The sequence below is a fragment of the Polypterus senegalus genome, chromosome 13, assembly GCF_016835505.1.
Source record: "Polypterus senegalus isolate Bchr_013 chromosome 13, ASM1683550v1, whole genome shotgun sequence".
Lineage (NCBI taxonomy): Eukaryota > Metazoa > Chordata > Cladistia > Polypteriformes > Polypteridae > Polypterus > Polypterus senegalus.
The window spans coordinates 156,457,583-156,474,161 of record NC_053166.1 but is presented as its reverse complement, the minus strand read 5'-3'; the positions used below and the strand labels follow the sequence as shown (position 1 = coordinate 156,474,161).

Below are 16,579 nucleotides of genomic sequence, written 5' to 3'. Positions count from 1 at the left end.
AATGAACCATGTCCCTTTTTCTCTTCTAGGAGCAATAACCTGTAGCCAATCTGGAATGAACATAATCCTTCCCACACAGAACTTAAAATTCCAAAAAGTGAAAATTGGCAGTCAAGTGTACACTTCCCGCCCTGCACCTACTTCCATCAGCCTTCTAGTAGTGTCCACTTTTGTGAGAATAGCTGTACCATTTAGCCATCCTTTGATGTTGAACAAGGTAACTTCTTTTTTTTTTTTTTTTTTTTTTTGGTTTTAAGATTGTCTGCCTCTGAGTAGAGCCACCCAGCAGATTAAATCCAACCCCTAAATTTAATGATGCTTGGGTCTTTGCCTAGCCCTGTCCAGGGGGGATGATGCGGATTTTGCCAACCACCTCGATTACATTCTCTTACAAAAGTATTAAGGTGGACATGATGTTCAACCCAACTTGTCCCTGTCAGCGCAAAGGTCAAACCGTAGGTAAGTTGGGCCATCCTTGCTAGGCTAACTATAATCTAGAACTATCTGGGCCTTTTGGGATGGGCTAAATGTGAGTTTGGGGATGAAGGCTGGAGAGCGAAATACCTATTGGTAGGTGTGGCATCATTGAGCATAAATCCTGAATGTCTGATTAGCTTTGAGTCATTTTCTCCTGTATTTAATATATACAGCATCCCTCTGCCAGAATGGATTGATGTCCTTTGAAGTGAATAGTAATGCCACACAGCCGGCCTTGAACTTGACTTCTGCACAGTTGCTGGATCCTTCCTGCCAGCCCTCTGTGGTCTCTGCCTACTGGGCTGATGTATAGCTTTCCTTTGACAAGCTGTGGTACCACCACTAAGGTAAGGTGTGTTTGAAAATGGTCTTGCTTAGAATGGTAGGTAGCTTGTGGCTTTTGGTCTACTTTTCTAGATGCTGGGTGGCCGCCTTGTTTATGAGAATGAGGTGCGTGTGATGCCACAAACTGAGCTGGGCATAATTACTAGGGACAGCGAATTCATGCAAGTACACTTTTTTTGGTAGAGCCCAACATCTGTTTTGCATTATACAGTGCCTGAGATTCACTAACTTCTCCTTCCCTGCCCTCCCAAATGTAGCTTGACAGTGCTGTGCTACTATGATGACAGTGCGGACAGGAACCTGTCTTTGACTGTTCTGACCAATGCACCACCTGCCCCTGCTATAAACCAAGGAAATCTCACTGTAGTCCTCCGGGCATATCCAGGTATGCTGCTGCCTTTTTGGAATAGTCTTCAAAATTTCACACCCCCAAATGACTTTCCTTCTCTCTAGATGAAATGTTTCAGATACCCTATAGAGACCAGGACTACCCAGTTGTGAAATACCTGAGGGATCCCATCTATCTGGAGGTGCAAGTCCTGAACAGACAAGACCCTAACATTGAGCTTGTACTGGAGAACTGCTGGGCCACTGCCTCTCCCAATCCAAGCTCTCTACCCCGTTGGACAGTCATTGCTGCTGGGTAGAAGAACCCTGCTAGCTAGCCTTTGCTTTTAGGGGGCGGGGGGAAATGGTATTTTTAGTAAACTACTGTATCTTTTGTAGCTGTGCATATGGAGGAGATGACTACCCAACAGTGATGCACCTCATGTCCGACTTCACTGGAATCCAGTTCCCCAGCCACTACAAGAGGTTTGATGTAAAGGCTTTTGCCTTTGTATCCAGTGGAGCTGCCTTGAGTAGTGTGGTGAGGATGGTGTTTCGGGGCTTTGTAGCAGTACTACTTTGGCAGTTCTTGCAGAAACAAGATTGGGAAACAAGGGTCCTAATCCACAAAGTTGATTTTAAAATAGAATACTGCTTGGTTTTTAGGTCTATTTCCACTGCAGTGCGTTGATCTGTGGTATTGCCAACCCAGACTCTACAGCCTGTGCTAGCATCTGCCCAGATACACAACCCCTGCGCTTCAGGAGAAGTAATTCATAATGTGTTCAGCAACTATGGCGGTCCAGCACATTTTGCTTGTCTTGATAACCCCTCCTAATATTGTGCAGGCTTTTCTGGAGAGCAGGATCATGCTATTCTGGGTGAAGTGGTGAGCAGTTTGCCAGGTCCTGTAGCTGTAATGAAGAAAAGCATCTCCAAAGGTGGTAAGAGGAAGAATGCTTTGAGTGCCAGACCTGCCTGCCTTTATTTGAACAACATTCCCGTTTCATTGTGACTTATATAAATGCTCTCCTGTTCAGGTATAATCACTACAGACTCCTCTTCAAAGCAACTGAAGGTGCAGACTGGCCAGCCTCTTTGGACAACTCTCCTGGTGGTTGGAGTGGTCCTTATGGTGGCTACCTTAGCTTTTGCATGTTTTGCATCTGGATTTCAAAGGAATAAGTTTACCAAATAAAAATTTTCTACTGTATACAGTTTTGGGGCTGGTCTTTGATCTTTGAAGTAGCATTGACCTAGACTTAGTTTTACACTAGTTAAACTGCACCACTTTTGTCAGTCACTCAAATACATTTTAGGACTGGAGTGGCACCTTAGTTATCTGGATGTATGTGCTTAACTGAATGTTGGCATCTCCTGGAATGAGTTGAAATGGAGTAGTGCTTGATGTTGTGGGTGTGTTGGGGTGTTTTTTTGTGGGTTTTTTTTTTGCCATTTTGGACTCCGCAAATTTAACTAACTAGCTTTGACTGCTAGTTTTATGCAAAGGGTATTCCCACAGTTTTTTGGGAGAAGGCATATGTTGAACGTGCCACTTAATGCTGTGGGTGAGCAGCATCAGCCTTCCATTTAATGTACACAGTCTATTGGAAAGTAACTTTTTTAAATAGCAAAAAAAAAAGTTAGGAATTAAAAAAAAAAAAAAAACTAACTAAATTAGCTACAGTTAAAAGTTCAAATTTAGCTATTTCAGTTTTTGTTTTTTTGTTTTTTTTTTTTTTTAATGGTACTATACCACAAGCCCCAACAGCTATTACTAATAGTCATGTTCTTTTTAGGAAATGATAAATATCGGTGTGGGGCTTTTTTTTTTTTTAAAAAAAAGTGTACCTACTGGGCTTAGTGTTTTTAAATCCAAGCTAAGCAGTTTTGGGGTGTGAGAAATCCAACCTGCTATATCCTAACTACAGGGTAAGGGGGAGGGGGTGGTTTGGGGAGGTCTGTTGGAGCCAATGGTGTGAGAAATGCACTTTAAAATATTCTTGACCCTATTCAGTAGAGGGATAATAGCCTGCTATATCAGCCTGTTCCTTCAGAGGAAGCACAGTTTGCATACTCCTATTGAATGTACTTAAACAGTTTCACATTTCTTCTTGTATTCTGGAATTTCATGGCTGAGCTAGCTAGGAACAGCTTGTATTTAGCTAGTTGTATTTATAAAGCACCCTTTCCCATTCTTGCTGCATCAGGTGTGGAAGCTGTGTGCAGTTTAACTCTTAGGGCTGATGTTGACTTTTGTTGAAATTCAGGGGTAGAGGATGGTAATCGGCTGTAAATTGTGAGACAACTCGCCCTTTTTAGTTCAACTCTCTCTTTGCTTGAAGGAAAGTTTTGTGTAGCTTTGTTTGACTTTGCTCTTCACTTCTCATGTACATGCAGGGAATCAAACATCTGGTGAGACTAAATATGTGCAAAGCAAAATACTCCATGGACATTTTACTTATTATCACTGAATCGCACTCTGACTTTTCGAAGTCTGAGTTTGATGCATGTGATCTGTATATCAAATGAAAGTGAGGTACCAGCATCAGCCTATTGGTCCCCAGCTGATTGTGGTGCAGAACACGTACATGATACACTTACAGCAGCATTCGCCTTGGAGGACCACCACTTGTGATGACGAGAGGTACAAACCAGATTGTCTTCGCACAACAGGTGGGCTACGGTGGCAGTCGCAGAGTGATGCAGAGTTACCCAGCGAGCCATGCATTCTTGCTGGTCATTAAGCCACCTCTGTACAGCCACTGCTGCAAGAGATGCCAAACAGCAAACACAGCATGTAGCAACAGCTGTTTTATGTTTTGTGTGAAACTAGTGCATTGTGCGCTTTTCAAAAAACTTTTTTGGAAAAAATATTCAGCCCTCAAAGAGTTAAGGGAATTTTTTTTTGGTGTTCCTCTTGGCTAAAATCTGGGAATATGAAATGCCTCAATTTTTATAGTTGGGATTTGAGTCCAGAAAGTTGCACTTCAGACTAATTCAGTAAGTCTGCTTTACACTTGTAGCTGCATTGAAAACTGTCAAGTAAATTTCAAGTTTGTTGGAATGATTTGGCACCAAAATACAATTATATTGTAATAAATCCAAATCTAGTTGGGCAAACTGCTTCTAAGAAGATGGCATATAGGGTTAAACAGCTGTGCAATGCTTTTTTTTTTAAATGTAGGTGGAAGCCTGTGATTTCAGTATGGAGTGAACAGGGATGGGTAAAAGTATTCAATCCCATTTAATCCTCAATTTTCTACATGACCAAAAACTTTTTGTTCAGTGTTTTTTAATGTGAACTCTTGGGCTATAATTTTCCAAAAAAAAAAATTAACTGTAGAAGAAAACTCAAGTTAGTGTTTGCCGAAGTATTCAAGCCGTACACATTCATAGATTGAGAGCCATTTTGCTGCACTGAGTTGTCGTCTTTATTCGTTTAGGGGAAGTATGATCAAGTTTTGCATGTTGATCAGGAGGGATTCTTTCCCATTGTGCCACTATTTGAAAACTGCTGGCTGGTGATACCATCCCATCAACTTACAGGATCTGCCAATTCTGGGAACAGATTCTCAATGGGGTTAAGATCTGGGCTTTGACTTGGTCATTCCAAAACATCCACCATTCTGTTTCTGAGCCATTCCAGTGTCACTTTGTGCCCTCATCTTCTTGAAAGAGGACTCTTCTCCTGAACCACAGGTTCATAGCAGACTAGAACAAGTTCTCCTGCAATGTGTGGTATTTATGTCCAGCCATTGTTCTTTCAACTCTGACAAGATTCCCGGTTGCAGCGCCTAATGCTGCCACTACCATACTACAGCATAGGTATGGTGTTTCTTGAGGCATGGGCAGTATTGGTTTTACGCCCTACACAACTCTTTGAAATGTAACCCAAACATTCTATATTGCTCAAAAAAAATTAAAGGAACACTTTTTAATCAGAGTATAGCATCAAGTCAATGAAACTTCTGGGATATTGATTTGGTCAGTTAAGTAGCACAGGGGGTTGTTTATGGCATTATTTCAGTGCCACTATTCTGAGCACACGTAAAAAAATATTGAGCGCAAGTAAAAAAAGAGTGCAAGTGTTGCATTTTGAGCGTACAAAAGCTGAATTTGAGTGAACAAAATTCATTGCTGCGTGCAAAAAATGTATTTCAGTGTTTGCGCTTATCCATATACACACACACATGTGTGTGTGTGTGTGTGTATATGGATAAGCGCAAACACTGAAATACATTTTTTGCACGCAGCAATGAATTTTGTTCACTCAAATTCAGCTTTTGTACGCTCAAAATAAATTTCTCCTCAAAATGCAACACTTGCACTTGCAATCTTTTTTTACTTGCGCTCAGAATAGTGGCACTGAAATAACGCCATAGTTGTTAATCAGTTTCAGCTGCTTTGCTGTTAATGAAATTAACAACCGGTGCACTAGAGGGGCAACAATGAGATGACCCCTAAAAGAGGAATGGTTTAACAGGTGGAAGCCACTGACATTTTTCCCTCCTCCTCTTTTCTGACTGTTTTTTTTCACTAGTTTTGCATTTCGCTCTGGTCAGTGTAACTACTGGTAACATGAGGAGAAACCTGGACCCTACAGAGGTTGCACAGGAAATCCAACTTCTCCAGGATGGCACATCAATGTGTGTCATTGCCAGAAGGTTTGCAGTGTCTCCCAGCACTGTCTCAAGGGCATGGAGGAGATTCCAGGAGACAGGCAGTTAGTCTAGGAGAGCTGGACAGGACCATAGAAGGTCCTTAACCTATCAGCAGGACTGGTATCTGCTCCTTTGGACAAGGACAAACAGGATGAGCATTTCCAGAGCTCTACAAAATGACCTCCAGCAGGCCACTGGTGTGAATGTCTCTGACCAAACAATCAGAAACAGACTTCTTGAGGGTGGCCTGAGGGCCCAACGTCCTCTAGTGGGCCCTGTGCTCACAACCCAGCGCAGTGGAGCGCGATCGGCATTTACCATAGAATACCAGAATTGTCAGGTCCACCAATGGCACCCTGTGTTTTTCACAGATGTGAGCAGGTTCACCCTGAGCACATGTGACAGACGCTGAAGGGTCTGCAGAAGCCATGGAGAATGTTATGCTGTCTGTAACATCATTCGGCATGACCAGTTTGATGGTGGGTCTTTGATGGTCTGGGGAGGCATATCCATGGAGGGACGCACAGACTTCTACGAGCTAGACAAAGACACCTTGACTGCCATTAGGTATCAGGATGAAATCCTTGGACCCATTGTCAGACCCTACGCTGGTGCAGTAGGTCCTGGTTTCCTCCTAATGCACAACAATGCCCGGCCTCATGTGGCAAGAGTATGCAGGCAGTACCTGGAGGATGAAGGAATTGAAACAATTGAATGGCCTTCACGATCCCCTGACTTAAACCCAATAGAACATCTGTGGGACATTGTTTCGGTCCATTAGGCGCCGCCAGGTTGCTCCTCAGACTGTACAACAGCTCAGGGATGCCCTCATACAGATCTGGGACGAAATGCCACAAGACACCATCCGTCGTCTCATTAGGAGCATGCCCCGATGTTGTCAAGCATGCATAGAAGCTCGTTTGAGCCATACAAGATACTGAAAAGCATTTTAAGTAGCAGAAATTAAGTTTTTGAAAAAATGGACTAGCCTGCCACATCTTCATTTCACTCTGATTTTAGGGTGTTTACACAATTGAGCCCTCTGTAGGCAGAAAACGTTTATTTCCATTAAAAGACTTGGCATCCTTTTGTTCCTAAGACATTGCCCTGTCGTTATTTGTATAGATATCCAACTTCATATTGAGATCTGATGTATCTAATGTGTTTCTTTAAAGTGTTCCTTTAATTTTTGTGAGCAGTGTATTTTAGTCTCCTTTGACCATAAATCTTCTCCCACATCTTTAACTGGGTCTTTCTCATGCTGTATAGTAAGTGCCATACGTGCTTTTATGCGGACCTTAAGGAATGGCTTCTTTCGTGTTACCCTCGTGTTGAAGCCTGTTTTATGGAGAGCTCTTGAAATTGTGGACCCCTGCATCTTCACTCCAATTTCAGCCAAAAAGCATTACAGATTTCTGAATGTGATGGTTTGGTTTTAAATTTTGAGGGTTGGCCTGAGCTGGTAAGTCTGGCTGTTGTGATGAACCTTCCACTTTCTGATGATGGATCTGGTATCGGGACATTCAAACTTTTTTTTTTTTTTTCAGTCATTTCCTACTTGTGCATTTCTATGACTTTGTTGGACAATTGAAGCATTCTGCTGATTGCACACTAAAGCCCTTACAAAGCAGAGAGCTGTGAAGGACTCACAAGTAGTACTATATGTTTAATTATAATGGTCAAATGACTATCACCTTTGTGTTATTTGTGATTCATTTGTGAACCTGGAGTTTCCAAAGCAGAGAGATTTAAATATGTATGCAAACACTAATCTTGGAGGTTTTCTTATTCAATTAAATACAGAAAAGGTTTATTTGCACTTTGGAAATGTATTGTTACAAAATAAGAGTTCACATTAAAAATAGTGAATGGACAAATGTGTACAAATCTTTTATCATGCAGATAATTGGGATGACTTCCAAGGGAATTGAATACTTTAGCATGCCACTGTAACTGTCTGGTTTTTGTGAAACTTGAATAGCATATTATAATGGGCTCTGTGCAAAGCTTACATGACTTTAACTGCAATTGTTTCTTTCGCTTTGAGTTTGATTTTATAGGACTGAGCAAATTTATGTGATGTTATCAGAAACAACTGCATTTTAGCAGGGAGAGGGGTGGAGAGACGGACTACAGTATACAAACATCATTTTTCATGATCAGGTTTCAGAAAGAAAATATTAGTCTAATATAGTCAATTTTAAACGAGGTTGTGGATACACACTTGCCCAGTGGCTCATAACTCATCCATATACAGAACAGTTTAAAAAAATGATTTAAAGGTTTTAATTGATCTTAGAATGGTAATGATCTGATTTTGTATTTTTTGTTTCCCTTCTTGGCCTGTAAAAATTGTAACAGACTTCCAAAAACAAAGTTTTATTTCAAAACCAAACATTTAATGGCGATATAGGAGCACATGGTTTATTTCAACACCATCTCATTCTTGCTGTGGGTGCTGATGTTTTGCACCTTGCTAGACAGGATGACTGGGAAATATAGCATTACTGTGATGGCTGAAATGTAAGCATGGCACACATCTTGGTTGTCCAAGTTTGAAGATTCTAACTCAATATGTAGTGTAGTATTGCTTTGTGGGAAAACAACAAAACCCACCCTTTTGGTTTTGAAGTCTCTTCTGCCACTTGACTAAGATTTGTGTACTGTTTTGGGTTCTGACACTCTTAACATCTCTTTACTTGGGCTGTGTTTAATAAATCTTGTCCTATGAGTTTTAATTAGATATGGAATCAGAAGATGGGTGATGAATGAATGTTGCCCTGTGTAGCCAGTGAATATATACAAACCAACAAAGGCCTATTTGAGCCAGGTTTCCAAATTAATTTGTTGGGGTGATGTATATTACTGAACAAACTTGTAATCGTGTTAGAGCTGCATATTTTGATCCAACCAGCAGCATAATTATAGATTAGATTTACTTTGATTAGTTTCTATGTTGAATCTGAGGAATAAACCAATGTGATTCTAGAACTCAACTGGCAATTTAGTGTTAGAATATGAAGCAGCAACTCCTATGTGAATCTGTTTAAGCTCAGTCTATTACCATTTTAAAAAAAAAAAAAAAACCACTTGTACTAAAAAGTTTTTTTTTTAAATAAACTGCAGCAGCTGGCCAGTCTCCCAACCTGTAGTTGACAGGGTAATTCCTGGCTTGGCCATCAGATGTAGGGAGTTTAAGGAATCAGAGTGGCAAGCTTCATTTTAAAAAAAAAACCCACATACTGAACATGAGGAATTTACTGGTATTTATAAAACAGGTCAGATGCATTCCTTCACCAGCAAATTTAAGGATTAGGACCCTTTAACAAATTAGCATGCAGTTCAAAAAGGAGATACTGTATATCCTAATGCAAAACACTGCAGTTAGGCAGAACATGGCATACAATAGAGACCCCTTTCATTTATGCACCACCCTTAGTCAAGTGATGGTTATGGGTTTTTGTAAGGCAGACCTGTTAATGGACAACTATTTGAAGATCAGGCAGCAGTTTTAAGCAAGCAATGCCAGCATTTAATGGTATATCCATTAATTTCAGGAAACTTTGAAAAGGACTTGGGTAGCTCTTAGGTGGAAAGCCCAATACAGGAATGACATTTTGGGGTGGTGCGTCGTACATTACCCATGTGGATTCCAAGTTCAGCCAAGAAGTTTGTGGGCAAGAGCACAAAATGACAGAACATCTGCAGTTTTCACCTCAAATCATATTCTGAAAGGGCTCATTCCATTATCTATTTCTATAATACCAGAATAAGCATCTCATAATATAGTAGTCAATCCACTCAAGAATGAAATTTCTTGGCAGACATACACCACAGGTGGTATACATTTCTGGTTTGGAATATTCCTTCAGGGCTCTCAAACAGGCAGAAGTAGGCTTCACCTACCCCACAAAAATTAACTGCTAGGCCCAGTTGCATTAAAACCAAACCATTCCCCCCCCCAGAACCATGTTCAGGACAAGGCAGATTGGTAATTTTCTAATGTTCCCTACACACCACTCCATTCAAGAGATTGCATGGAATTTTTCCCCCCCCAGAAGACAAGCTGCACCAATTGTGTAAGACACTCTAGTACACCCAGCTAACCAATTTCAGTTCAAGAATTTTCCAAACATTAAACACCAGATCCACAACTGTACAATAGAAAAGCTTTATTAAAGCAACTTGTTCCTTTGAAGTCGAAATGCAAGACAAGCAACAGCTAAGGTAGCCATCACAAGGATCACACCAACCACCAGGAGAGTAGTCCAGAGGGGCTGGCCAGTCTGCACCTTCACTGGCTTTGAAGAGGAGTCTGTGGTGATCACACCTGAACAGGAGATTTTAAAGTCACAAATGACCCATTAAATGCCAGACCTGCCTGCCCTTTATTCCATATACTATAATCCTCCCATACATCATACCAGCTTTGGTGAGGCTTTTCTTCATTACAGCTACAGGACCTGGCAAGCTGCTCACCACTTCACCCAGAATAGCAGGATCCTGCCCTCCAGAAGAGCCTGCACAATATTAGGAGGGTGTTATCAAAACACACAAGGTGCATAATCATAACTACTGCACACATTAGGAATTACTTCTTCTGAAGCGAAGGGGTTGTGTAACCGGGCAGATGCTAGCACAGGCTGTAGAGTCTGGGTTGGCAATATCACAGATCAATGCGCTGCAGTGGAAATAGACCTAAACAAACAATTAAGCCTATTCAAGCAGTAGTCTACATTAAATCAAACTTCTCAATCTTGCTTCTGCAGGACCTGCAAAACAAGGGTCCTAATCCACAAAAGTACTACAAAGCCCTAAAACTCCATCCTTACCGCACTACTCAGGGCAGCTCCACTGGACACAAAAGCAAAAGCCTTTACATCAAACCTCTTGTAGTGACTGGGGAACTGGATTCCAGTGAAGTCGGACATGGGGTGCATCACTGTTGGGTATTCATCTCCTCCATATGCACAGCTACAAAAACCAAAAGAAATCGTGATTTACTAAAATTACCATATAGTTTTACACCCCCAAAAAGGTGCTAGCCAGCAGGGCTCTCCTACCCAGCAGCAATGACAGCCCAACGAGGTAGAGAGATTGGATTGGGAGAGGCAGTGGCCCAGCAGTTCTCCAGTACAAGCTCAATGTTAGGGTCTTGTCTGTTCAGGACTTGCACCTCCAGATAGATGGGATCCCTCAGGTATTTCACAACTGGGTAGTCCTGGTCTCTATAGGGTATCTGAAACATTTCATCTAGAGAGAAGGAAAGTCATTTGGGGGTGTGAAATTTTGAAGACTATTCCAAAAAGGCAGCAGCATACCTGGATATGCCCGGAGAACTACAGTGAGATTTCCTTGGTTTATAGCAGGGGCAGGTGGTGCATTGGTCAGAACAGTCAAGGACAGGCTCCTGTCAGCAGTGTCATTGTAGTAGCACAGCACGGTCAAGCTACAATGGGCAAGTAGTAAAAGAATCTCAGGTGCTGTATAATGCAAAACAGATGTTGGGCTCTACCAAAAAGTGTACTTACATGAATTCACTGTCCCTAGTAATAATGCCCAGCTCAGTTTGTGGCATCACACGCACTTCATTCTCATAAACAAGGTGGCCACCCAGCATCTGTAAGATTAGATCAAAAGTTGCAACCTACCTACCATTCTAAGCCAACCACCACTTTATACCACCTTACCTTAATGGTGGTACCACAGCTTGTCAAAGGAAAGCTATACATGAGCCCAGTAGCAGAGACCACAGAGGGCTGGCAGGAAGGATCCAGCAACTGTGCAGAAGTCAAGTTCAAGGCTGGTTGTGTAGCATTACTATTCACTTCAAAGGACATCAATCCATTCTGGCAGAGTGATACTGTACATATTAAATACAGGAGAAAACTGCTCAATGGCAATGAGGGCTACATAGTTGGGGGTTTATGCTCAAGGATGCTACACCTACCAATAGGTATTTCACTCTGCAGCCTTCATCCCCAAACACATTTAACCCACCCCAAAGGCCCAGATAGTTCTAGGATTAGCTTAGCTAGGAAGGCCTAGCTTACCTACAGTTTGACCTTTGCGCTGACAGGGACAGGTGGGGTTGATCATCATATCCACCTTTATACTTTTGTAAGAGAGTGTAATCGAGGTGGTTGGCAAAACCCGCATCATTCCACCAGGACAACGCTAGATAAAGACCAAAGCATCATTAAATTTGGGATTTTGATTTTGTCTGCTGGATGGCTATACTCAGCCAATCTTGTAAATCAAAAAAAAAAATTATATTACCTTGTTCGACATCAAAGGATGGGTAAATGGTACAGCTATTCTCACAAAGTTGGACACTACTACAAGGGTGATGGAAGTAGGTGCAGGGCGGGAAGTGTACACTTGACTGCCAATTTTCACTTTTTGGAATTTTAAGTTCTGTGTGGGAAGGATTATGTTCATTCCAGATTGGCCACAGGTTACTGCTCCTAGAAGGTCCATAGACATTGTGCATTTAAGCTCTGGTTAATGAGTTAGCCAAAAAGCTTACTCAAAAGTAAAAAACTGGGAACAAACAAGCCCTGCATTTGCAGAAGAACACAGTGCCAAGTCAAAACACCTTGGAATTTTCCACTCTGCAGCAGTGAAAGAACCACGACTTGGTGCCCTATCAAGTACTGTAAAGCCAAAGTGGTAAATTGTATACAACCTCAATCACCTAGCAGCCCCAACACCAGTTACTACTATGCAAGAGGGTCTACCAGAATCCCAATATCTTCCACAATACAGGAATTGAGTGGTTTTCTATAATATTTGCTGCTATGACAAACCCAGTTGGAGTTCTGCCCCAGAGTGAAAAAAGTTCACTTACTAGGCACACAGACTAGTACAAAGCTTATTGTAATCTTCCCATCTGGATACAAGTACTCCAGGGAAAAATCTGCCAAGTACAGAGTCTGGCCTCCTGGTACACTCTAAGGGAGAAAGGGAAGAGAATTTCAGATAAAAAGCAAGAGGGTGTTGACAAGGATAAGTCTTGCCAGACATTGCTCATCTACATTTGCGCCAAAAACTAGTTTGGTGCCTTCAACTAAACTCCACTGTCCCAAAGCCACTTACTGCCAGCTTCTGAATTCCTTTTGCATTAAAGCGGACCCTTGCCACCACAAAGGCGTCTTTAGTGTAAAATGTATAACCATTGGACTGAGCAGCATTCAGGCTCATCATAAAACCTTTGGGACCTTTAACTTGAACATGCCATGTGCCATCTCCCTAATAAAGATGGGGAGGAGAGGTCAGATGTGCTTACTAGCATTCAGAGGCTCAAGAGACTATAGCCAGGGAATACATACCACACTGTCAAAGCTTGGTATCAACTGGACTGTTTGGGCCTGCAATAGATTGAAAGTTCAGGATACAAATCACACACACAAACCCAAGCCACTTTTTAAAATAAAACCCCTTACCTCCATAAAATCTGGTGTACAATTTGTTACCCCTGAAATAAATGCTGTCTGCAGTGGATTATCAGCTTGAGGCTGCGAGCAGCTAACTTTGAAGGTGCGGGAGACGGCCCGTGAGAGACTGCTGGAGTAGTAGTCCACCTGCACATCTAGGATATAAGCACCACCCTGTGGAAGACAGGCACCTCTTCATTAAAAAAAATTGGTTACTGAAACAGAAAGCAAGGAACAGGGCATAGGCTGTGTGTGGTGGTTTTGCCCCCCTCCCGTGATCCCAGTTAGTGGCCGACTGCTTTGTGGTTGTAATTTTTGAGCAGAACATGTCAAAACAGGCAATCTTCCTTATACCCTGGGAGCAATTGTACTTTCTCAAGTTTGTATAAAGCATAGAGATAGCCAAATGCATTGAGGGAAATAGAGCAGCAATTTCAATACTATTTGAGTTATGCAAGAGTTTAAGATGTAGCACTTACTTTATACTGAACCCCACATGAGTCAAAGCCAGCCTTCAGCAAGTACACTGGGGTCAGCTGCTGAGTGTACTTGCATTCTCTCAGAGCTGCATCATCTAATAAAAGGCTGTCTTTGGTATTCAAATCTGCAATTAGGATGTCCAGTTTAGAGGAACCATTGCATGAAATGTATGGAGTTGTTGTAGTACAGAGTGTATAGACCTTACCAATCACATAGACTCGCCGGTCAGAGTCCAATACAGCATCTGGTGGCATCTCCAGGGTCATGGAATTGGAGGAGCAGATAACATTACCTATATTAAAATAAAACCCCCAAAGATACAGAAACATTTTGAATGGTTGTTACCTTGGAGGAGGAGGAGAATAGAAAGCACCCAAACCAAGCCACACTTGAAAATGCAGAAACTGCTACCTTTGCCAGGTGCAAAATGCAATCCAAACCCAATGTTTGCAATGAACAGAAAATGCACCATACTGGCAACATTTGAAATAATTTTCCAATCAGAACTCAAAGTAAGTATTGTCCAAATGTCAAATCTCATGGTAGGATATTAAAAGGTCCAACACTAAAGACTTTTCCTCCCACAGAAATGGAGTCAAATAGTCAGCTGGCTACTACCCACCTCCCCCAATTCTCAACAGCTCACTCAATTGCTTTTTAGAATAAACTGTCAATTAAAGGGCTGAAGGACAGAATAATTGGTGTTGGGGGGAAGAGCCTGCCTCAGTAGCAATCACTACCCGATTTCAATTGTGGGAGAAGGCACCACAGTACTCTAGGATTACAGTTTTGACCACCCCAAATAACCTGGTAAAAGGCTAGGCTTGATGTGGAGGATGACCAACTAGAAAATACAAATGTCGCGTTTTAACAGCCAATAAAAATAAGCAGACAAAACCGAGACATCGTCTCCGGAAGAACACAACCCACGAAGAGAATTCAAGCTTACGAGCAAAAACTGGCGTTTACCTTCCTCCGCATGACATCCGAACAGCGCCAGCAGCGTTGTTAACACGCAAAGAAGCCGTCCCCTGTGGAAGGCGAGAAAAGAAAATTCACGTTAAGTACGAGGAGCGCCGCAAATCAAACCGCCCCACACAGCAGACACCTACCCCATTGTCAGCCTACAAGTCTATTACGATCTCCTCGCGGCCGCCAATATATAAGGTGGCCAATCAGCGCCTCTTACGTCAGCATCACGTTGCACCTCGGCTGTGCGCTCTTTTCGCCCGCCCATTTTAACTTCGTTGTGAGCCTCATCGTGATTCGCGTCTGCATTGTTAAAGGTACAAGTTTAGAAATCCGTCGTAAACCTGCTGGCCCAGGCGCTCCCTGCAACGCAGCACTTGGATTAACGGAATCGCGGACCGACAGCTTCTGCTTCTTCTTCTTCTTCACGGGTTTCCTGGTGACTCGGCGTCAGATATTGTGATCGAGTGTGCCTTAAAAAGAGGAATAGCGTTCAGCTTGAGGTTGCAACAGGTGTGCTATCCAATTCAGTAGGCATGGGTGATTTAAAACATGTACCAACGTATGTGTTATCTCTTACTGTAACATTCGGGGGGTGGGGTGGCAAATTTGATGACCTATCTATCTGTTTTGGTCCCTCCTTTATTTTCAGCTCAAAAAAGGAAATAAAAAGAAGGTGTGTTCTTTATATAATATTATTAAACACAGGAATGTAATACAAATTTGTATCAACTGATTTCTTGTTCTTTATTGGCCCATTAAATTACACAGATAGCATGTAACGAACAGACCCGTACACAATTGCAATTGATCAGAGTTGAAGTTGGGACATCACAGGTTAATCATCTGTACTTGGGAGGATGCCTGCTATACGCCTGAGACCAAAGCCACCAAGACAAAAATGTATTACGGCACATCGGCGATACTTCGTTTATATTCTGATCTCCACACCTTTAAAGAACTGAGCATTGCGCGCGAAACTGTCACCTGGGAAAGAATCGCAGAAAGGCGCGGGCGGAGACTTCGTAAAGACGAGTAATGTTCTTTTAAGTGAGTAGAATTAGGACCTTACAGTGATCCGTAGAAAAAGGCCTGGGGCCTCATGTATAAATGGTGCGTACGCACAGAAATGTTGCGTAAAGAACGTTGCCACGTTCAAATCGCGATGTATAAAACCTAAACTTGGCGTAAAGCCACGCACATTTTCACGGTACCTCATAACCTGTTGTACACGAGTTCTCCACTTGGTTTTGCAGACTGGCGGCACCCAGCGTCAAAGCAGTGCTACTGTTCCTGTTTGGTTACCCTTTCTTTTCCTGACGCATCTTTATAAATACACTGAAACTAACCACATATTGTTTATTAGCTTAATGCATCTGACTGTAATTAAGCAGTAACAATATAATGGTCAAACTATTCTAAATATCATAACTGCTTTAGCGTTGTTAGGGCTCATTTATACTTCACGCGAGGCGACGCATGCTGCAGCGGACGCTCCTGCTACGCAAGCGTTGTAGTGTTTATACTTGCGCGCGTTCTTTACGTAAATCTGGAGGAATCCACCAGGTGGCAGTGCGAGATATTATCGTGGTGAGAACATGTTCGGCTTCTCTGTGTTGTGAATTGCCTAGAACACCTATTAAATTCCAATAACACCTTACCGCAATATCTCTGAAAAGGATGTTTATTGATTAAATCCATAAATTCTAGAATTAGGAAAACGTGTATTTTGTGATTAAAGTGGAAATTTCGGCTTTAATCTCGAATTGTCCACTTTAACCTCGTAGTTTACTTTATCATTAAAGCAGACAATCGTAAACGTCATCCCAGTTTTTAATCGCTACGAGCTTCTTGGACCTGACAGCTGTGGCAAGCAGCAAA

General features: G+C 42.1%; 2 protein-coding genes and 2 long non-coding RNA genes across 4 annotated transcripts; 2 read left to right on the top strand and 2 right to left on the bottom strand.

Annotated features, from left to right (window-relative positions):
• The first annotated feature begins 720 nt into the window (after positions 1-720).
• LOC120543137 (zona pellucida sperm-binding protein 2-like) lies at positions 721-1,944 on the top strand. The gene is made up of 6 exons (XM_039776020.1): positions 721-824; positions 895-983; positions 1,080-1,207; positions 1,276-1,465; positions 1,549-1,690; positions 1,816-1,944. The coding sequence occupies exons 1-6, from the start codon at positions 783-785 to the stop codon at positions 1,927-1,929; spliced, it is 705 nt and encodes a 234-aa protein (XP_039631954.1). The 5' UTR covers positions 721-782; the 3' UTR covers positions 1,930-1,944.
• Positions 1,945-2,003: 59 nt separating this feature from the next.
• On the top strand, positions 2,004-2,362 carry LOC120543138. The gene is made up of 2 exons (XR_005636295.1): positions 2,004-2,093; positions 2,190-2,362. It is a non-coding gene; the product is annotated as an uncharacterized LOC120543138 (long non-coding RNA).
• Positions 2,363-9,970: 7,608 nt separating this feature from the next.
• LOC120542437 (zona pellucida sperm-binding protein 2-like) lies at positions 9,971-13,848 on the bottom strand. Its single transcript, XM_039774918.1, has 15 exons — positions 13,729-13,848; positions 13,259-13,423; positions 13,145-13,183; positions 12,912-13,064; positions 12,664-12,766; positions 12,093-12,280; positions 11,867-11,990; positions 11,504-11,676; positions 11,345-11,433; positions 11,135-11,262; positions 10,877-11,066; positions 10,646-10,787; positions 10,409-10,511; positions 10,238-10,333; positions 9,971-10,143 (listed from the first exon to the last, which is right to left on the bottom strand). The coding sequence occupies exons 2-15, from the start codon at positions 13,262-13,264 to the stop codon at positions 9,989-9,991; spliced, it is 1,689 nt and encodes a 562-aa protein (XP_039630852.1). The 5' UTR covers positions 13,265-13,423; positions 13,729-13,848; the 3' UTR covers positions 9,971-9,988.
• An 86-nt stretch (positions 13,849-13,934) lies between these two features.
• LOC120541952 lies at positions 13,935-14,871 on the bottom strand. The gene is made up of 3 exons (XR_005636119.1): positions 14,842-14,871; positions 14,699-14,760; positions 13,935-14,021 (listed from the first exon to the last, which is right to left on the bottom strand). It is a non-coding gene; the product is annotated as an uncharacterized LOC120541952 (long non-coding RNA).
• Between the last annotated feature and the right edge of the window lie 1,708 nt (positions 14,872-16,579).